Consider the following 20,179-nt stretch of genomic DNA (forward strand, 5'->3'; position numbering starts at 1 on the left):
AAAAGTTCTTCTACTTCACCTGTTTTGCTGTATGCACCATTCAAGAACTTCCACTTGAGCCCAGAGCCCATCACAGAAATCTTTTAGTACTGAATCATTGCACAGATCCTAAATGGAAAGACAAACAAAAGAATCCCTTTGCAGCAAATCCTCTAAGCAAACAGCAGAAACAAGCTCATGTCACACATCGGGGTTCATAAGACTTCTACCCAGCGGTAACCTTCAAGTACAGAAAATTGCCAGTTTTATTACAAAGGCAGCAAAAAAGGGCTATTCTGAAACAACATCAAAATCCATCAGCCTCCACACAACTCACAGACTGTGCAAAGGTGAATTCATTGCTTTTCATGATTAGCTTTCCAAAACAGAACCAACGCTTCTTAAAACACTTTAACCACTAGAATTAATTACACAGCACTCAGTCTCCTTTTCAATGTGCTCTTCTACTGCAGATGCCTGCCTGTTAAAGCCAGATTCAAGGCATTCATTTCGCAGAGGCTACTGAATAGATGTTAGATTGTAAATTCCTTGGGGCAGTATCATACTAGACCTGCCCCAGTGATCCAGCAGTGCAGGGCTCCCTGCTTCATCATCTCTGTCATTCAAGCCACTTGCCTGCAAGCAAACATCACCTGAACTGCACCTACATCCTCAGATTTAGAACTATTGGTCTTCTCCAAAGATGAAGACTACCAAACGAAGAGGTTACTTCAGCCACAGATCCTGGGACTGATCACCTTATTTTGAGAAGCAGTATGGGAAATTTCCAAGCTCCCCTGTTACAGGTTAGTTCTGACTACAACCAGTCACCATCCAGAAACTATTCACTGGATGAAATGATGCTGCTCAAGTGTCCCCTGGCTCTTCTCAAAACTAGTCAGAAATTGTTACTATCTGTCTTCCTTTTATGTTAACAGCAAAGGGCTGAACAGCTTGCATAAGATAAACCTTCATGACCACCTGCACAACATACACCCATCACGGCTGAGAAGCAACAAGAAAAGCATCCAACTCCATTACTTGCACACAGCCGTAGCATCTTAATTTTTCTTAAGTTCCCTTTTGAGAAAGATTAAAATGCTCACTGGAAACTCTTTATTTTACTTTATTTAAAGAAAATCTGCAATTCAGATTCTCATAATTTGAGTTTGTTAATTTTTCTTGCAAACCACAGGGAAATTTAAAACAAACAAACACAGAAATTCAACTAACAACCTAAGCATACAGACTGGATTCACTGGATTCAGACTGGGACACTGTCTCTTGCTTTCTGTTGACTACCTGAGTTTTGTGAAGAGTCCATAGCAATGTTTTTGCTGATTCCAAGCTTTGACAGTGAGTCCATCCTAGCAATACCAAGAGGCGGCTGAGGGGGTTGAATTCTCTCCTCAATAAGCTGCTCAGGCCTGAGAAGTCTTCTCTTTTCAGCAAAGCTAATGCTGTCACCTAGAAAACAAAAGGAAAAACCATTTATCTTCCCAAGATGCAAAGATTCATAATATTTAAAGGGTTATTTAAGTAAGAAGCCATTTCAACATTAGCTTCACTAAAATAGAGGTGCTCTGCACCTGAAACTTTCCTGAAGTTGTATTTCACAAGCCATCAAGTTACTTTTCTATAAAACTGGGGGGAAAAAAACTCTTCTGTGCAACACCAGATACAACGACTGACTTTAGTTGCCATTGGGGCTCTCCCTAAATGGTTTTTTGGCCATACCAGAATCTGTTCCAGAAAGTGCTTGCTACTGCTCAAGCAGTAGAAATATGCTGTCTTCCATGAAGAAGCCTCTTTGTGATCTGAGAACAAATTCATCATGGTTCGCTCTGTATCCAGCTGCTCAGATGAACCTAAAAAACATCACAGGATTACCTTCCAGTATACAGAAGTATCTTTAAAAGAAGCATAGTTGCTGTTAATTTAAACTGATGAACCCTCAACATTTTCCTGAACGCTAAGCAGTTATATGTTAACAGTTAAGATGCTCAGATGTTGTTACTGGATCATGAGAAAACCAAGGAAAGAAGAAGTATGGTAAAAAAGAAATAGGATGGATAGGAAAACAGGATACTGGACAGTTGCAAACATAGCAGAAGCCTGTTCAGCACACAGGTTGCTTGCACTAACTCAGGTCATAACGCATTTCTTTCTCCTGCCATTCAAATCTTATCTATGCATTGCATGAATTCCCACTTCTGTCCTGAGACACTATGTTGCTCACAGGGCCTAGCAAAGCCTTGTCCAGCACAGAAACTTCTTAGACCCGTGCAAAGTGAAAACTCAGTCACTTCCACTAAAGGCGAAGGGAATTGCATATCTATTTCTCTGTCCTACAAGGAAGCCCTATCTGTAGTTATTACCAGACATGCCAACCCGCTACACCATACCAGCCTGAACTTCCCTTCAGTAATCTCTGTAATTGAAGGAAAACGAATTGGCCCGAAATAAAATATCCTCTAACACTGTTCACTCTAAGCTGGAAGTGAACCAATAAGAACTTTACGTACACATGGAATGCCAATTTTCTACAAGCAATTTTTTTTTTTTTTTTTTTTTAAAGAAAGAACTTCAGCAGAGAAACACTCAAGAAATAAAAATAGAGCACAATATGGGATGGTAAAGGAAATGCCCAGACAGAATGGCCATACCAACTGCAGAAATGTAGGAAGAGACCAAGTATCGTCTTTTACAGGACTACATGGCTTGTAAGTTAGGGCACCTCAGCAAGAGCACTGCATGATTCCTTGTCTGTTTAATGCCCAAACAAAATTGTTAAACAAGAAGCCACAACAAAGAAAGAAGAAAAACAAACCTTTTCCTACTGATTTTGATACCAGAAATTTTTCTCTTGTTTTATCTACGAGAACACTGCTATATAGGTTTAACAGGCCACGGCTCCGCTTCCTCAGCATACAGCTTAGTAGCTTCTCCTCCTTCAGCGGGCTTCCCTCAGCACAGCATACATCCAAGAGCTCCCTGAATAGGTGTTGCAATTCATCAGCCTGGTGTTCCACCTCAAAAGTCACCATACTGAGAACAGAATAAATTATATCTACTAGTTCTTTTTGATCTAGCTCTGAAATCTCAGAACCACACTGAAGCCTCTGCAGAGATTTCAAGGAGTCACGAAGAAATTCAACAAAGATGTTCTGCAGAGAGCAGTACTGCTGGATTGAAGGGCTGTGTGTCCCTTGATCCTCCTGGAAGAACTCCAGCAGGACCTGTGCCCTCTGTGGAGCTCGTAACAAAAGCTTTCGAAGAGCAGAAACAACATCCAAACTGAATCTCTGAGAACAGCCATCTTTTCTTTTCGTGTCTGCAGCACGTCTGTTCTGGGTGCACACATACGCTTCAAACAGCTCCTGACAGGGAAGGAACAGAAGATTACACCTTCTGGACTCCATAGCTAATATGATATATATTTTTTTAATGTAAATAGGATAAACTTGAAAGCAAGAAGATAAATCAATTTGGAAACATCAAATTAACCAGATAATCCACTAATTGGAGTCTACATCATCCAGTAGCCTCCCTAGAAGAGTGGATATGCTTGAACACATAACAAAATATAACGAAACCTATAATATACAACTACACTATGCTACATCGATCATATGCTCATAAGTAAGTTTACACCAATGTCTTAGTTCACACCAGCAGCTCCCACGGGATGGCAGATGCACTACTTACTCCTCTTCTACCTCTTAGCAAAATGAGAATTCTAGAAGACAAGCCCACAATGCCCTTTTTTTTATTTGCTGGATCAAAAGATAACTATCTACTATTATACCTCTGAAGGAAATTATCATTATGAAGTTGATGAATCTCATATTTCTGTACAGCAATGCAGACAAGAGTGCAATCTATTATGACCTTGGAGGTTAGATGGAAATGTGCACAAAACTGTTAAGGTTGTACATTCAGCATAACTCATAAGAAGAAGTCGGATATGCTAAGCAGCTCACCTTTAGGACTTCTTCAGAGACATCTTTCTGCAATTCTTCCAAGAACAATAAAAATTCTGTTTCTCTCCGAAGAGCAACAGATACAGTTTTCTGAAACAATAAAAGAGAACGGGGAAGATATTAACCAACATAAGCTTTATTTATCCGTACTATCATAACTGAATCTTAGCTATTTCATTCACTTTTTAAGGCAGACAACTATCTCTCTGAAGGTACTTAACTCTCAACTGAAGACTACTCCACATCTAGAATCTGCTGCTGCACCAGTGGATTCCACTGGAATAGGAGACAAGTGTCACTTCTCCAGGAATTACAATGTCATCAATTTAAGACATGTTTCATTAAAATAGTGAAGAAAGTGCAAAGCTTTTAGCAGTGACAAGAAAAAGTGAATTTAAAATGAAAAAAAAAAAAAAACCCAACCAAACCCACACATCACCAAACATACATACCTGACCACTACCCAGCATACAAATTAAAACAAAGACAAATAAGGAAAAAGACTAGTTTCTCTTTCACTCATGAAGCAGGTCACATCTATCATTCTGAAAACAGCGATGCAGGAAGCACGTGTTAAACTCCCACGGCGTTAAAAGCTTATAAAGAATTGTCTGACGCCTGAACTATTTCTTCATTTAGGTAAAAAAAAGGTGCTACACAAATGCAGAATTTGATAAACTCAAGCCTTTCCAGTTACAGAGACACTCAGTGATAAAAAACCAATTTCTATTACCCAAGGAAACAACCAAAAAACCCCTACATTTTATTCTCCAACGCGCAGAAGAGAAAGGCACTTTCAAAGGTTAACAGTTGTTTCTTGAGAAGTTTGGTAAAAGCAAAACCAATAGACCAGCTACCTTGAAAGCTCCATTCCACGAACAGCAGGAAAACCTACTGCTACAAACAAGAAACATGGAAGACATTTCACACTTGAAAGACAGCTGGAACTAACTTCTGTACCTGATTCCTTGCAAGCCATTTTTCCAGCACAAGAAGCCAAAGCCATGCAGTTCTCCATGGGGTGCAATTTTGTCTACATCTGTAAAAGTAATAACCAAGTATATATGGGATTATACAATGCCATTCCCTTTTCTTAGATCACGGAAAACAGTAACAGTTAGAGCTTACTTTTATTTTTTTTATTTCTTTATGCATTGTAGTGACTAAATTTTTGAAGAGTCTAACAGGAAAAGAATACAGAGAACACAGAACACTGACATTACTTACACATTTGCTCAATTGTTTCTGCTGTGCAAATAACTGCTTTTGGACCTCTGAGAAACCGATACTGTTGCCATAGTTCTCTCTTTCAAAACACAAAAACGTATTTCTGGTCTAAAGTTCAGCCTGCAGAACCCAATTCCAGTGCTTCAGCAGATTTCTCTGAAGTCTGACCCGCTTGCCAAACTGCTATTTCTCATCTAGTTCTATCCCCCAAAACGAATCAAACTCTTACATCACAGCAGCACAAGCGTAGCTCTCTGTCCAAATTAAAATCAACCTATTGCACTGATTAAACAAACACAGTCATACGTCCCAGCAGCCCCCTGCAGCCAGCACGCCATCGGACGCACTGTGCCGAACATCACGTCCTTACCTGACCGCCTGTGGACAGGCCACCAGCGCCTCGAGGATGGCCTCCACCTTCCCGGGGCCGTCGCCCTGCCACCGGCCCAGCTGGGGCACGCAGGCCTGCGCCAGCTCCCAGTGCCCGCTCCGCACGCACTCACAGAAGAACGCGAAGAGCCGCTCCAGAGAAGCCGCTTCTTCTTTGCCGAAGGGATGCATCCTCCCAGCGCGGCCTCGCACCTGGAAAGCGAAACGCGGAGCGATGCCGGGAGAGCGACAGGGAAGCCCCAGGTGTCCGCTTCACACGGAGCCAACGCCAGTCCTCAGGGCCTCCCGCCGCGGTGACGGGGGGGTAAGCTGCTACAGAGCCTCGCTGGGCGTTCCCGCCGCCCCCACCTCCTCAGCGCGGACTGGCCAGGCGATCCCCCCCGTTAGCGTTACCTGACAGGGCGGGCACTGCGGCGGCACCGGCTCTACCGAAGCACCGCTACCACCGCCGCCGCCGCCGCCATCTTGGGAGGTGCCTCAGCTGACCACGCCGCCGGGCGGGCACAGGGAGGCGCGCTCCCATTGGCCGGGCCGGTGCAGAAGGTAAACAAGCCGCCATCTTTCTTTAGGGAGCCGGGCGGTGGATAATGGCATCTCAAGGCCCGCCCTCCCGTGTAACCACGCCCATCCCCATCTACCGGCACGCCCCGCGCCCTCCTCCGACCGCCTCTCGTGGCTCTGATTGGCTTTCGCCGGAAGCCCCGCCCCCTCAGCACGCCGTTCCGCCGAGCTTCCCGGCGGGTGGGCGGCACCGCGCGGTACGTACGGGTCACGTACAGTACGTGCGCCTACGGCCGCACGTGTGTAAGAGGGGTTTGGAGTTAGGGCTGTTCGGTTGGGAGGCGCCTTCAAACGTCGTGTGTTCCAACCGCACAACCTCAGGGCTAAGCAAAAGTTACAGCTAATGATGGAGGGGGCTGACAGGTACACCTGTTGGTGAGTGTGTATTTACGTGTACACAGAGGGGAATATTTGTGCGTAAACATAGACAGGTAAAAAGAACTGTATGTTTTGATGCCATTTCTGTCCTTACTCGAAGGAGTGAATGTATGATACGTCCTTACAGGGTGTGAGAGGGGCGTGCATTGAGAGGTGCGTGTGTACGTGTGTGTGTGCTTACTGCTGTACGTGCACCTGCGCTGCTCTCTGCAAGGACACAGAACACATGTATTTACTCCTTTGAAAGAGGGCTGCAGTGGGAGACAGATGTGTTTTATAAGAAGACGCACTGCTGACATGTGCTATGTGGGTCACTCCAAAAGTAATGCCTCCTGTTTATTTCCATGCAAACTCCAGCGGGCATAAAGCGCAATCACACCATGCAGTAGAGCCAATTCTCAGCTACAAAACACTGTTTTTCAACACAGTCACCCCCATTTGCTGTGCATTTTCACCAGTGTTGAGCAAGAGCCGCTGCTGCACGTGTAAAGATCTGCACGGCCATCTGGAACATGGCTCGCCTTTCACATCGCTGCCACCACTGCTGAAGTGCACCACCCCCCACCTCACTGTGCTCACATCCGCTGTTTGGTCTCCATAGGCGTTCAGCACGTGCTAATGAATGCCAATGGGTGCCGCTTTTTCTGCACAGAGGGATACAGTGCCACACCTTTGGCTCGTATGCACTTCCATGCCAGACGCCATTTTGACGGACTGCCCCTCTGCTGCCATCTGTCACACGGTGATAAAATGCAACAGAATATTGGCGGGAAGTTTCAGCCCCTACTGCCGCACCGCCAACATCCGCCTCTGACGTCGTGGGCCAACATCACGAGATAGGAGGCATTAATTTCAGAGCAGCCGCCATATATCTGTATAAACAAACGCAGTGTCTTGCACGTACACACACTCACCAATATGGACGTCTGCAATACGCACACGCAGACACGCAGGATATGCCTGGCCTTCCTGGCGTGTGGCAGGGTGCTCCATGCTGCTGCTGACTCCCTTGGCTGTGGTGCGCCAGGCGTGTGGGCTGTGACTCAGCTGCTTGGCTGGGTGGTGTCCAGATACTGCTCAGCAGAGATAACTCGCCCCCTCTCCCGACAGCCTCCCTTTATTCTGGGCTTTTTGTTTGTTTTTGTCGTCACACGAGAAAAGCTCCTCCAGGGACGCCTGCTGCGGAGGGCAGTGTGTGCGGCACAGCAGTGATGACAGAGAAGGAGAGGTGTCCCAAAGTAAGTGAGCAAAGGGGTCCCCAGGGCTCCTGAATGGAAAATAGGGGAAGGGGGCCGTGTCCCTGCACACACGCTGGGACTCACCTGCACACCCTGCAAGGTGCTGCAGGAGCTTGTACCGCTGCTGGCTCTATGGCTTCTTGAGTATTTCTCACCCATACTGCCAGCTCAGCTTCGGCTGAGTGACTGCGTGTGGACAGCCGTGCTCCTGAGCTGATTTCGGTCATGCTGAAAGAGCTGGAAGTGTTAAGACCTTATGGTTATAGTTTGATCTATTCGAGTTTGATCCCGTATGCCTTTATTGACTGTGCTTCCTATGGTGCAGCAGTGCGCCAACTATTTCTCAACCTGTACTTTCAATCTGGGGTAACATCTTGCACAGGCAAGAAAGGAGCTGTGATGTGACACAGGACCTGTGTGATGATGAAGTTCGTTTAGCCTCTACTATCCGCTCTGAAACTGCCTTCTGCAATTTGATTTTAAGTATCTCCATAGAGCCACTCTCCTTACTCGAGGAGCTGCTCCCTGACCTGAAAACATCAGGTGGCTGATATTTTGCTTTTCTTACCAGGCTTCATAACACACCTACTGAGTCACCCGCCCAGCTCTGCAAGGGTGAATGTACATTGTTAACAATCATCAGTAGCGCATTCAGTAATTTAAGATTCTAACATTGGACATATTTTCCAATCATCTGAATTTGAAAACATGGATGAAATACCCATAGCAATGTACACTTGCATGGAAGCCCTTGGGTTTCCATTCAAATATAGTGGTTCTAGTAGTCAAACTACTAAATCATACATATACTGTGCAAGTCTTCTAGAAGAAAATGAAGTTTTTCTTTGCAACACTGGAAGAATAAAGCGCGTTGTTATCTGTAAGAGTGTCTGTTGTGCATTGGCTTGGAAAATTATCAGTGTTACGCAAACTGCTAATAACACTTAGTGTTTCACAGCAGCTTCTCTCCGGCAATGATAAACATGGAGTGATTACATGCTACAGCATAATACTCCAAATGCCCCCATTACTTTATTTTCCAAACTGTCTCTTATTTTTCCTTGCCAACCATTGCCTCTAATAGTCTCTCCACTAACCCTTGAAGCAGCCAGAGAATTACTTGGAACAAGCACATGTAGCTCTGGTCTTCCAGGGGATTTTGCAACTAGAGTGAATGGGAGAAATGCAGATCCACCCACATTCTCTTTTACATACAAAAAAAAAAATACACTAAAGCTATCAGAGGTGACCTACTGCAGCTCGTTTCCCCTCTTCCCTGTAGGTGGAGCAGTATGTTGGTGAAATTAAAGGCGGACTGAGACCTGCCATGAGAATCACCGTCATAGGGATGGTACCTTCCAACCCCAAGAGGTAGGTAAAGAGGCTGATGGAGAAGTCATCCATGTCATATACCCTCATCTGTATTAAATTCAAAAGATTTCTTCAGTGTCTTTGGGAGGAAGGAACTAATTCAGATTCACAGTTTATGTCACTACTTAATTTTCCTGCTCCTAGGTTGAGATGAGAAAGTGGAGCAACAATTCACTGTTAGAACTTTCTGACTGCTCCACCACCGTTTTCTACTCCTTGCCTTTATCCAACATGAACCAGAGGGGATGAACAAATGACATTTCTTTCCTTGGAACAGGTTCAACTCAGGACCTGTATCTAGGCTGTCTACTGGTGGCTGGGATCAAAACCACTTGAAAAATAGCAGTTTTGGCACAGGAAGTGAATGTCCATTGCTTTGTTTAATCTAGATGACAGCAACTGTGCTGTCGTTTGTTTTTTTTTTCATATTTGGCAATCAATTCCAGCACTGCTAATTGGTGAAATGTTGGAATTCAGTCACTCACCAATACTTGTTTGATGTCACTCACAAGAGACAGAAGACAAAATCAGAACTTATTAGTGTCCTCCTAGAAACTGGAAGAGAAAGAAAGCATGGCCTACTCTCAGCCTTTTCTGCAGCTTCTAAGCCTGTGAGCAGTTTCTTTAGGAGTCCCATCTTTCAAGAAATAAACAGCTATCTCCAGTCTTTGTAGACGTCTGCTGTGCTCCCCACTACCTTTTACATTGTCATTTTATTGTTTTTCAGCTTCTCGGTGACTCTGCTCTGTGATCCAGTGGATGCAAACAGAGACGTTGGGATGATGTTTACAGTTAACTTTAGTGAGAAGTCCATCACAAGAAATGCACGAATTGATGGGAAGTGGGGCATAGAAGAGAAGAATATACCCTACTTCCCATTTATAGCAGGGGACACATTTAAGGTAATTTTGGGATTACTATAAATAGGGTGGAGGGGAGAAGGGCTGAGAGCTGTGTGTATGACTAACTACTGAAAGTGCCGGGTTAACAACACTGGCATATTCTCATATGGCACAGAGCAACAGTTCAAGCCCTTGCAGCAGAGATCCATTTATTTCTCCAGTTTTACTGAGAGAGCTCTTTATAAAGAGTTCTACTGTATTACTTCAGCGTAGAGTAGGTTATTTATAGAGGCATTTCAGAGGAACTTGTAGACTTTGTGCTTCACCGTCCCTATTACGCAGGGGTTCTAAGTTCACACTGGTGAAATCAGCTCAGCTGCTGGCCTCTAACACCCTCCCCTGTCCTTTTCCATTGCAGATGGAGCTCTTATGTGAACATCAGCAAATAAAGGTCTTGCTTGACGGGCGGCAGCTCTGTGACTTCACTCACCGCATTCAGCCTCTGAACCTGGTGAAAGCTTTGCAGATCACAGGCGATGTCAAGCTTACCAAAGTGGCTTGAAAAAAGGAGTTCACAATACTACCAGGGGACAGAGACAAATGCACTTTCTTCTGTCTGAGAAATGTTTTATCTTTTTCTCCTCACTGATTTCGGAGAATGGAAACTGCCTTTTTTCATTTGCTGATACATGTGAAATACACACTGTTGTTTTTTTCTCCTCCATGTTCAGAAGTTGCAGAGAGATGGCTGGTCCAGCTACATCAGAGGACCTATACTTAGATACTTTCTTGGTCTCCCAAATTAGAAGACTTTTGATGCTAGGCTGTATCTCATATCCTCATGGTTCCCTAACTTCTCGTGCATGCCAGCTAATGCTGCTCAGTCCTTTGTGGTGGCTATTAGTCTTGTGACTAGAATTGAGCGGTGTGCAGGCGGTGGGACTGAGAAAGGGGAAGTGGGAAATATCTTTGGAAGTGAATAAGAGAGTCTGGAGGGCCCCAACAAGGCTCACGTTATCAGGAGGGAACTGCTTGTCCAGGAGTCTCCAATCAATCAGCACAAAGCTGTATGTGTTTCACAGTACAGAGTAGTAGATGCCTCACCACCATCCCTATCTGTTGCAGGTAGAGTTCTCAGGAACTGAAAGGCTTCAACAGTTGTGGATTTCACAGTCTTCTCTGGACCAGTCCTATGAAATTGTATCTGTAGCTGAAACTGCATCATCCATTTTTGCATATGATTAAAACTGTCGTTGCTAGCAAACTTCTTTACCAGCTTTTCTAAGTATTTGAATGTGTGCATTTGTTGTGCTGTTATTTCATTGCTGTAGATTTAGAAAAGAGTCCCAAACATGTGGCTGTTATAATACATATACAGATATGAAGGAGATGGTTATGTGGATAGAGAACTACCGAATTCCTTTGTGACTTTAGGGACAATTTATAGCATTCTGTCTTCAAAGTGTTTTAGTGACTCTGGGGAATCTGTCAGATACAGCTACTCAGATAACAGAAATCTTATAAAAATAGCATATCAGCAGTTTGGTCGGATGTTTTGTTCATCTCATATATTCAGTTCTACTCTGCCACTGTGGACAATTCCTCACTTTCCATAGTACTCTAAGTTTAAGGTCTATGAAACCATTATTTTCACGTATTCCGACTGACCTCTGAGAAACATCGTATCTAAAGAGCACAAGAGAATCCAATGCGCTGAACTTTTTTTTTTTTTTTTTGCCATGTTTAATGATACCAGAACGAAGCTTGAGCAAGGTTTTACCATGGTGTATCAAGAAAGGCAGTCTCAGACACCAGGGCCTTTCATGACTGTGACTCAGTTCATGCACCTTGATTCAGTCCACCTGAACTAATTAAGTTTATAAGCCCCTTTATAAAGGAGAAAAGGAGCAAGACATTACTGCTTTAGAATAAAGCACAGTCGGCACCTGTCAGATGTAGACTGAAGACTTGTACAAAAGATTCTTTTTCTTCCATCTTGAAAGAGTCTGTTTCCTTGTAAAGCATCATTTATTTGTATCCCCGTGTTGTTCTTTGTCTCTCGGTTAGGCATTAACTTCTTCCAGATCTGTGTGACTCCTAGCCACCTGGGATTCTGATCTGACAGGACCTGCTAGGTGCTATGACAATACACATAACAAAAATATAATGTTTAAGGAAAAAACAAAAACAAACAAACAAACAAAAAAAACCAACCACCATCACTCCCAGACAAAGAGAGCAGAAAACTTGGTCATAAATGCGAAATTGTTCGGCATGGAGTCCAGCTTGTTCATGTCAGTGGTTTGATTGCCTCAATCCATTGTGTTCGCTCTGCCTTGGAGCTGGCCTGGATATAATAATGAATGTCTTTTTTGGTGATGATTTTGAAGAGGTTGCCTTGCACATTGCCCTTCACACCTACAGAGGAAAAAAAAAAAACATGACAGGTCAGGAAAGTGCACAGAGAACAGCTTTGCAGCAGGTAAAACTTCTTAATTTAGTGAATGAAGGCTTCAGATCTCTCCATTTCGTTACAGATAAGACAGCTCAAGCCATTCTGTCTCTGCTAAATCTGGATTCTAGTAGATCCAGATGAGAGTGCATGCAAATAGAGAGGACACATTAAAAAAAAAAAAAAAAAAAAAAAAAGGACAGCATCAGGGATTTCCTCAAGATTTTGAGCCCAGTAACATCCAAAAAGGCTCTTTAGCTGCAAACTCTGGAATGTTAATGTATTTCTTGAGACTCTCTCATGCATCACCTGACTAAGAAAAATCCATAAAAAGGGAACACTCAAGATATGCAGAAACAATTAAAAAAACCCCAAACAACAACATCCCCTCTAGTAGGGTACAGCCCAGCCCAGTAGTATGGGGATTCCTGATGGCACACTTTCTCTCCCTTGCAAGGGGAGGAGAAAGGCTAGCCCATGTTTGTACAGCCAGCCAAACCACAAACCACTCCCAGCGACCGTAATGCTATCACATAAGTACACGTGTAGCAAAGTCTAGAGGCTCACTCTTTACCTGCTGGGACTCCATTGTCCTCCAGAGCTGAGACAAGACAGCCTCGAAGAGAAAATCCACCCACTGGTCTGTTCTCTTCCTGATAACAGTCAATCAAACAAACAAAAACACAAACAAAACCAACAAACAACAGAAAGGAGATGAGATTTAGCTGCAAAGTACCATAATTAGAATCATTTCCCAGAGCACAACAATTATTTTTACGAAGGTGGGGATGCAACACCATGCCCTTCTGGCTCACTCTCACTGCAGCCATTACATCCGTGAAGACAAAGTGATAAACTCCACTATTCCTTGAGCAAATTTAAATCTGAATGGCATAAATTCGGGTAAACACTTTGAGATCAAGGGAACCCCACTCAAGGATGTAAAAAGAACAGAGGAAATCCCAGTGTTGCTCTCAAGTGATGGAATGCCAGCCCAGAAAGACTACAGCCCAGGAAGAATCCCTGCAGGAGCACTGTCACAGACGGTGTGCGTACAGCAAACGAATAACCCCAAAGTTGCTGCCCTACATCTAAGGAAAAGGAATCTCAATGGGTAAAAGGTAGGCAGGGGATACAGGGGCAGAGAGTCATACAGGGACAACTCCAAAGGTAAGGCCAGTGAGGCCTTATTCCCCAGGAAATCAACAGAAGGAGATCTGGGAGAGAGGAACATTTACAACATAATTGCCTTGTATTTTCATTATGATATTCAGGTCTGCAAGAGGATTTCTGGGGGTGTCAACTCCCCGCTCACATACCTTGGTGGGGTCATAGTAGTGCAAGAAAGCAGGATCAGCTCTCAGAACAAATTTCCTCACCTTCCAGTTTTTCCTCTTGTGTCCCTGCAAAATGGAAGAATTAATGATACTACCGGGACACACAGCCTGCAACGGCCGTTTTCCTGCAGGCTGTTTGGGCAGCATTAATAGGTGCCGAAAAAACAGATGTTTTGCAGCCAACAGAGAAAAAAAGAACTTCTCTGACATCTTAATAACTCCCAGGATTTTCTGCCGAACCTCCTTCTTATTCCTTATTCATATTCCTCTTTAACGTTCTCTTATTCCTTTCCTGTGCTGAGAACTGAGACAGAAGAGTGAAAGGACCAAGAGATCACATAACCAGCTCCTGCTCTTAGCTTCAAAGCCACTGTGACTGCGCAGTGCAGGTGGGGTTCCCTCTGCGGGTGACTGTGTCTGCAGTGAACCAGAGAGATTGGTCCTCATCTTGCTCATAGCAGAGGTCTGAAACCAAGTCTTGCATAGTAAGGGTGGGATCCTACAGCCAATTACCACGGACAGGTAATTATGCCTGAAAAAAGAACAGGACTCAGCCCCACCAGAGCATCTGTGTGAGTGTCTGAGTGACTGCTCGTAAGTTAATGTCCACTTCATGCAAAAACCAAATTGCTCAGCTTTGAAATTCAGCCGTGGTCCACAGAATATTGTGGATGCTTGAGGAATCCCCACGGGATGGGTTAAACCAGAGGAACAGTGGATCCACTCACTTGGTGTGACTGTAACAGCTCTGATGGAGTCTGTGTGAAACTCTTGGTTGTTGTTTTATGCCTTTCAGAATATACTCAGCACGTATGGAATATCCAATTAATCCTGCCAGAGCAGCAAGCTTCATAGCTCGTATGTTTATAACCAAATACTCCTCACTTCGCGATGGCAGGCAAGATGTACTCTGCTGGACACAACCCTATGGCCATACTCATGTAATACATTCCCTCTCCACTGAGCTGTACCAGCTGTTCTTTTCTTGCTTCCCAGTGATCTTCAAAGACTGTATTTACCTGCTTCACTAAGTATCCTTGCTTCACAATGGTGCCACTTAATTCGGAGATGTTAAATTGTAGCTCTTCCTTGGAACTGAGCATTTTCTTACTGGTCTCAGCCTGCAAATACAGAATAGCTGGTTCAATACTTGTCTTTCATCTAACTACACACTTAAGTATAAGATTCTGCATTTTATGTTTTTAGCTACTATTTCCTGAGCAAATTCTGCTCTACACCCTTTCTGATACCAAATTACTTGATTTGTAGATCTCTCTGTATCCCTACAGTTGTTTGTTTCCAGCAAAAGTTCCAATACTAAACATCTGAAAGCCCGAAGTTTCTCCTTCTGTCTGTTTTTACACCTGCATATTTTGCTCATGGGTGCATGCTGTGCGTGTCCCCTTTACCATTGCCCCAAACCAAGCACGTGGCAAAGAGCAGAGGAGCTGCAGCCACTTGCAGCCACATCACTTACAAACATGTACAGCGCTGTGGAGTCATCGAGGAACTGCTCAGAGAGGTCGCTGTAGCGCGTGGCCCCGGTGCTGCGTGCCCCCACGGGCTTGGTGAAGTTCTCCTCCATCAGCATGGAGGCCAGCGTGACGGCCTCAAACCGCGACACGGCAAAGCTGTTGGAGATGAGCCAGTCCACCAGAGCGGAACCTGCGGGGGGGAAGAAAGGCAGCTCTCAGACCGAGGGAACACGGTCGTCCAAGGGCAGATAAATGGTCTTCTGCCTTGCAAGCCTTCCTCTGCTGAAACACTTTGGGATCGTCACAAAGGCTGTCAGTGAAAGGCAAGGGTGACAAAGTGAGGGGTCCTCCGTGTGCTTCCATATATCCAATGAGCAAGAGAAAAAAGATGTTGGACAATTCAGATGCATCAATACCTTCAACTGGGCCATAACTGATCCCACCATGAAAGCGATGCAGTATCTCCCTTGTCCCTGCAACATGTCAGAGGTGAGGCAGCAGGTTTACCTGTGAAGGTCTCTTTGTATCTATTGCCTTGCTCCACATTGAGGGTCAGCTTAATTCCGGTACTGCTGTCACGCATTTTATCCACGATGTGGCTGTAAAAGAGTATACAGGACAAAGTTACATAAGTAGAAAGATGGGCAGAATTTGCCACGTGCTTCTGTCTGTGCCTAGGTGCCCTGAAGGTTACCAGCACAAAGCTGTGAAACAACCTACATACCTCTCTGACCCTCAGTGCTAAGTATGGTGTAGTAAAACTTTATTCTCTCAATGCAGAGCACTAAGCAGGATGCCTCATAATGTGTCCTTCATTTTAAAGCACTTCAAGCTGAGCTAGAGCCAGATTTCATATCCTTTCTCAACACAAATTGAATCAATGCCATTTTTCTATATCCTAATGGAAATTCTTGTTTAATATGGCGTACCCTAAAAATCCGAGCCTGGATTCCGGCTGTCAGCTCTGAGAGCTTACCAGCATGGCATGCACAACGTCATGTCTCAGTCTTCCTGTGACGTTACAACTTGCAAGATAACAGATCACCCCAGCCTGAATATCTCTGCAGCTGAGTAGCCTTCAAGCAGCAGTGCAGAACCTCCACACATCCAAAACTTAGGGTCAGGAAGAATTGCATTCCCATGCCTCAGCTGCAGTGTGTGCAAACCCAGGACAGAGCAGCCAGTGTAGACGCTCCTGGTGATGAAGGAGCAGATCTGTGCAGAGAGAAGCTTCCCTTCACCATCCCATCCAGCACCTCAGGTGCTTTGCAGCGTACAGCAATAGTAGAAGGAGAAACCATGAACACTTACTGGAGGCTGATGTTCTCTAGCAGTTTGAAAGAGTTCTTCATTCTGTGAAGCTCTTGCACCTGCACTGGGTGGCCAGCATGAATAGCTCCGGTGATGTCCAAAGCCCAAGAGTCTCGCTCTTCTCTAGAGCAACATTCAAGGAAATAGTCTGTGTTGGTTTTTGTCTTTAGTTTGATAAGTAACTGCAAAGAGAGAAGTGCAAAGCAGTAACAACGTTTAGCTTTTGTTCTTCACTTGCATTTTGCTTCTTTCACCACTGGTCCAAGTAAAAGAAATTGGTGTGTTACGGCACCCCAGCTGCGTAGTAGTAAGAAAATATTGACCTGAAGGATGCTGGGCACAGCTCTGTTTTGGGGGGAGATTACATTTTTTTTTCCCTAAATCCCTGAGTTTTCAGTTACAAGCATGACTTGCATGCATGGAGCACAAGCTTGGAAGAGAACACATCACCCAGATACCAGAGTACATGGCAGCATTCTGCTGAGGACAGAATCTTCACATCCAGAACTCTGGTTTCTGAGCAACTGCAGACTCTCACTAAGCTCATTCTGCCATAAGAAAGGCTGAAATAGCAAGCAATTTACAGAGTCATTTCCTCCTGGCCCTGCTCCGGGGAGGTCTGTGTGACAGCCACCCATGGGTGAGCAGAGAAGCACAGAAGGCACTTTCCCTTCCACAGCCTTTCTGCTGGAAGTTTTCCACAGCAATGAAGTCCCACTGAATGGAAAAGGGAATCTGGAATGTCCAGGAGCACTCCGTGGGGACAGCTGGGTTTAGGGTGGGGTGGTGATGGGGATGGGGATCCATGGGGATCACTGGGGTGATGAGCTGCCATTTTTTCCCCCATCCTCCTCAGGTTTTATGGAGCTGCTCATGTCCACTGTTCACGCACTCTTTGTTCCGGTGTGTGTGGGAGAAACTTCGCTTGTTTTGATGAATGTGCCCCAGATTTGAGCAGAAGGGGTGACAAAGACATAAGGAAGGAGTTAATTTCTAGTCCTGGTTACATTGCAAATGGCTGTTTGCTTTTGGCTGCACCTACTTCTGGAAATACGTACCCCGGTGATATGGTTGCAACAATCAAAGAAATCAAGAGGAGGGGAAAGATAAGGAAGAAATTAGGAAGTGGGTGCCATTGAGGAGGGATAGATGTTCCCAGCCATACCGGTCTGTTCTCATACTCCAGACATGGACAAGTAATAGTGCAGCCATCCAGCAGTATCCTGCCCTTTGGAGAAGACTCCTTCTTGCCTCCTTCAAGTTTATAATACAGCAGCTTATCCTGTAGCAGAACGAACCATCTTACTTTCCAGTTATGAACAATATGTCCCTAGAGGGGAAGAAATCCACATATTAACACAAGGGTAGGGAAAATGTTTCTTTCCTTTTTTTTTTTTTTTTTTTTTTTTTTTTTTTTTTTTTTTGTGAAATACCATAAATCAACAACAAACTGAAAAGAATCATGAGAAGTTGTTGTGAGTTCTGTTCTCCCTAAAACACACATATTTAGTAATGAAATAACACAGCTCCATCAACACAAAATCACAGAGTGAGGGTAGAAATGGGACTTGCCTTTTCCTTGCATCCCTTCATGTTGCTACTGAGGCTGCCTACCTCAGCCTCCTGGGCTGAAACACTCCCTGTGCTGCTGTTTCCTGCAAAGGAGTTATTCTCTTTACTGGCAAAAGACCGAACGAAGGCTGCTGTCAGATGCACTCCAGGTTATACAGAATAAAATGCTTCCTTTTTCCTCACCATAAACAGCCCTTAGCTGCCTTTTGCCCAAGTGCATAGGAGAGCAGGATGAGCGAGATGGGGTACCGGCAGGCCCAGTTCTCTTTGCGGGTCAGGCCCTGCCAGGAGCCGGCTGCCTTTCTGTGACTGAGGGAGCATCACGGACTGCAGGCAAAGTGCCGGGCATAGGAAGCTCTGGGGATGGGAGAGGTGGGCACTTGCCAGGAGGAAGGAACATGGAAGGTTCAATCATGGCAGGATTCAAACCCCTTTAACTTGTTATGAGTAAAGGAGAAGCTCAGCAATTTCCGGTAAAGGAGGAGTAGCAAGTCTGGAAAAGCCAAAGCACATTAAATCTAATGCCTTTGGGTCTATACTAAACACAGTCTGTCTAGCTTGGTTTTGTTCTTCCCTTCACCTTCTTCACTGTCTTTCTCACCTGTTGCAGATCCCCTTGGCTGTCTTTCCTTTGTTATGGCTCTTTTCTTTCCTTCCTGGAGATTTCCTCTTTTTCAGGAGGTGGTGTTATTCTTTTTCTTTAACCTTACCTGACTCACACGTATCTTATTTTATAAGTACAAAACATTATAACATTTAATTCATCCTTTTATAACACATTGAGCCTTTCTCCTTCTATCTACTCCCTTCTTAAGAAATCTGCTTCCTTTACCTGATCCCATCCTTTTTTTTTTTTCTTTTTTTTTTCCTCTGAATCTCTTCCCATTCTTGTTCCCTCCTCCCTCAGTTCCCTTTATTCATCCCCTCCCAGGTCTCTTTCCTATCCAACTTCACAGACTTTTGGTAGTTCCAGCTCAGCATGCTGACAATGCCCTGTTCCTCTCACAGTCACGGTGCCTTTGTTTCCCATCCCAAATCCAATAGCCACGTAAGAGCCACAAAGCAGGGCCATAGCCTGGAGACAAGAGCAGGAGCTGGGACTGCTCCTCCTGCTCCATGGAAGGGGCACTGGGGAGCAGCTCGGACCACACGTGGCCCGCAGCTGTCCTGCCAGCAGAGCTCCTGGCAAGGATTATCATCATGTTAGCACCAGAAATGCAGACACGTAGTGCAGAAAAGCATTTCCTAAGGCGTGGCAAAGCTTTGAACAAACCTTTGAATTGCACTTGGAGTGTGCAAAGACCACATTAGTCACTGAGCCTTGGTTGTGAAGGCTGCTCACGCCCCAGCTCAGGGCCCCAGTGTGTCCCCGCTGTGGCTGACTTGGTTCTGTGGAGAGAAGTGCTGGGAAAGGCTGAAACCTGTCACACTGTCCAGTTTTCTCACCTCTTACACTGGAACTTGGAGATGGGGAAGAAAGTAGCTACTTAGGATGCATTCCTATGTTTGAATTGCTCCCATCCTCTTAAAAAAGGACAATCAGTTCCCGATCCTCCCATGTGGGATAGCAAATCCTGCTCAGCACCCACTAAGGAAGGCACAGCACCTCTCTGCAGCCTCCCCATGGCCACTTCCCTGCTGCCACGTAGCCTTTGCCAGGCAATATTTCTGTGTGCTCTTTGCAGAGGTGTGCCCATCTTTCTGATAACTGAGCCATGCTGACAGCTCCCTCCCCTCTGGGCAAACTAAGCACGGGGATCTTGCGGGAGGGCAGTCGGTGCCTGTGGGTCCCGCAGCTTCCCCATAAGAGCCCGGGGAGGCCCCTCACACCCACACTGACAGGCCCCTCGGGGACTGCTTTCCCCTTTGGAAGGAACAGTGCGAAGGAGGCCACAGCAACCTACCCGCTTGACGAGGAAGCCCTCCTTCAGGACTCCGGTGGTCTCTTCCATCACGGCCCACAGAGAGCAGATCTTCGTCCTGCTGAGGAGCACCCAGGCCCTGGCAGCCCGTTCCTCTGCACGCCCGGAGCTGAGGAGAGCTCATTTTTCTCTGTGACCCTC

At 45.2% G+C, this 20,179-nt stretch overlaps 3 protein-coding genes across 15 annotated transcripts in view; 1 reads left to right on the plus strand and 2 right to left on the minus strand.

Annotated features, from left to right (window-relative positions):
• The window catches only part of ZFYVE26 (zinc finger FYVE-type containing 26), a 43,642-nt gene extending 37,580 nt beyond the window's left edge, over positions 1–6,062 (minus strand). For all 3 annotated transcript variants that reach the window (XM_421195.8, XM_004941716.5, XM_004941715.5), the window contains exons 1-8: positions 5,973–6,062; positions 5,560–5,771; positions 4,923–5,001; positions 3,963–4,052; positions 2,810–3,359; positions 1,717–1,847; positions 1,282–1,446; positions 20–108 (exon numbers count right to left, since the gene is read on the minus strand). In XM_421195.8, coding sequence (XP_421195.5) covers positions 20–108; positions 1,282–1,446; positions 1,717–1,847; positions 2,810–3,359; positions 3,963–4,052; positions 4,923–5,001; positions 5,560–5,750 — 1,295 coding nt within the window. In that variant the 5' untranslated portion in view covers positions 5,751–5,771; positions 5,973–6,062. The remainder of the gene's footprint in view (positions 1–19; positions 109–1,281; positions 1,447–1,716; positions 1,848–2,809; positions 3,360–3,962; positions 4,053–4,922; positions 5,002–5,559; positions 5,772–5,972) is intronic.
• Positions 6,063–6,151: 89 nt separating this feature from the next.
• Positions 6,152–12,393, plus strand: LGALSL2 (galectin like 2). 10 transcript variants are annotated; one of them, XM_040701542.2, is made up of 5 exons: positions 6,323–6,515; positions 7,663–7,756; positions 9,039–9,127; positions 9,855–10,029; positions 10,388–12,393. In XM_040701542.2, the coding sequence occupies exons 1-5, from the start codon at positions 6,484–6,486 to the stop codon at positions 10,529–10,531; spliced, it is 534 nt and encodes a 177-aa protein (XP_040557476.1). In that variant the 5' UTR covers positions 6,323–6,483; the 3' UTR covers positions 10,532–12,393. The 10 variants fall into 10 exon arrangements, with proteins under 10 accessions (XP_040557475.1, XP_040557476.1, XP_040557477.1 ...); XM_040701543.2 differs by having other exon boundaries at positions 6,323–6,571; positions 7,629–7,756; positions 10,388–11,233; XM_046941936.1 differs by having other exon boundaries at positions 6,323–6,571; positions 7,675–7,756; positions 10,388–11,233.
• Positions 11,689–20,172, minus strand: PLEK2 (pleckstrin 2). 2 transcript variants are annotated; one of them, XM_046941732.1, is made up of 9 exons: positions 20,021–20,172; positions 17,710–17,826; positions 16,545–16,726; positions 15,741–15,832; positions 15,236–15,423; positions 14,778–14,879; positions 13,741–13,824; positions 12,996–13,074; positions 11,689–12,387 (listed from the first exon to the last, which is right to left on the minus strand). In XM_046941732.1, exons 1-9 carry the CDS (start codon positions 20,066–20,068, stop codon positions 12,260–12,262), a joined length of 1,020 nt encoding a protein of 339 aa, XP_046797688.1. In that variant the 5' UTR covers positions 20,069–20,172; the 3' UTR covers positions 11,689–12,259. The 2 variants fall into 2 exon arrangements, with proteins under 2 accessions (XP_046797688.1, NP_001264366.1); NM_001277437.2 differs by having other exon boundaries at positions 17,710–17,874.
• Positions 20,173–20,179: the final 7 nt, after the last annotated feature.

Source organism: Gallus gallus, chromosome 5 (genome assembly GCF_016699485.2).
Source record: "Gallus gallus isolate bGalGal1 chromosome 5, bGalGal1.mat.broiler.GRCg7b, whole genome shotgun sequence".
NCBI classification, from domain to species: Eukaryota; Metazoa; Chordata; class Aves; order Galliformes; family Phasianidae; genus Gallus; species Gallus gallus.

Coding starts and splice junctions, on each gene's coding strand:
- LGALSL2 (XM_040701541.1), top strand. CDS start 6,167: ATGGCATCTCAAGGCCCGCCCTCCCGTGTAACCACGCCCATCCCCATC. Junction 6,338..9,038: donor CGGGTGGGCGGCACCGCGCG/GTACGTACGGGT, acceptor TCTTCCCTGTAG/GTGGAGCAGTATGTTGGTGA. Junction 10,030..10,387: donor TAGCAGGGGACACATTTAAG/GTAATTTTGGGA, acceptor TTTCCATTGCAG/ATGGAGCTCTTATGTGAACA.
- PLEK2 (NM_001277437.2), bottom strand. CDS start 20,068: ATGGAAGAGACCACCGGAGTCCTGAAGGAGGGCTTCCTCGTCAAGCGG. Junction 16,727..17,709: donor TGGAGTATGAGAACAGACCG/GTATGGCTGGGA, acceptor CTCTCTTTGCAG/TTACTTATCAAACTAAAGAC. Junction 13,825..14,777: donor AAGGATACTTAGTGAAGCAG/GTAAATACAGTC, acceptor TCCATTTTGCAG/GGACACAAGAGGAAAAACTG.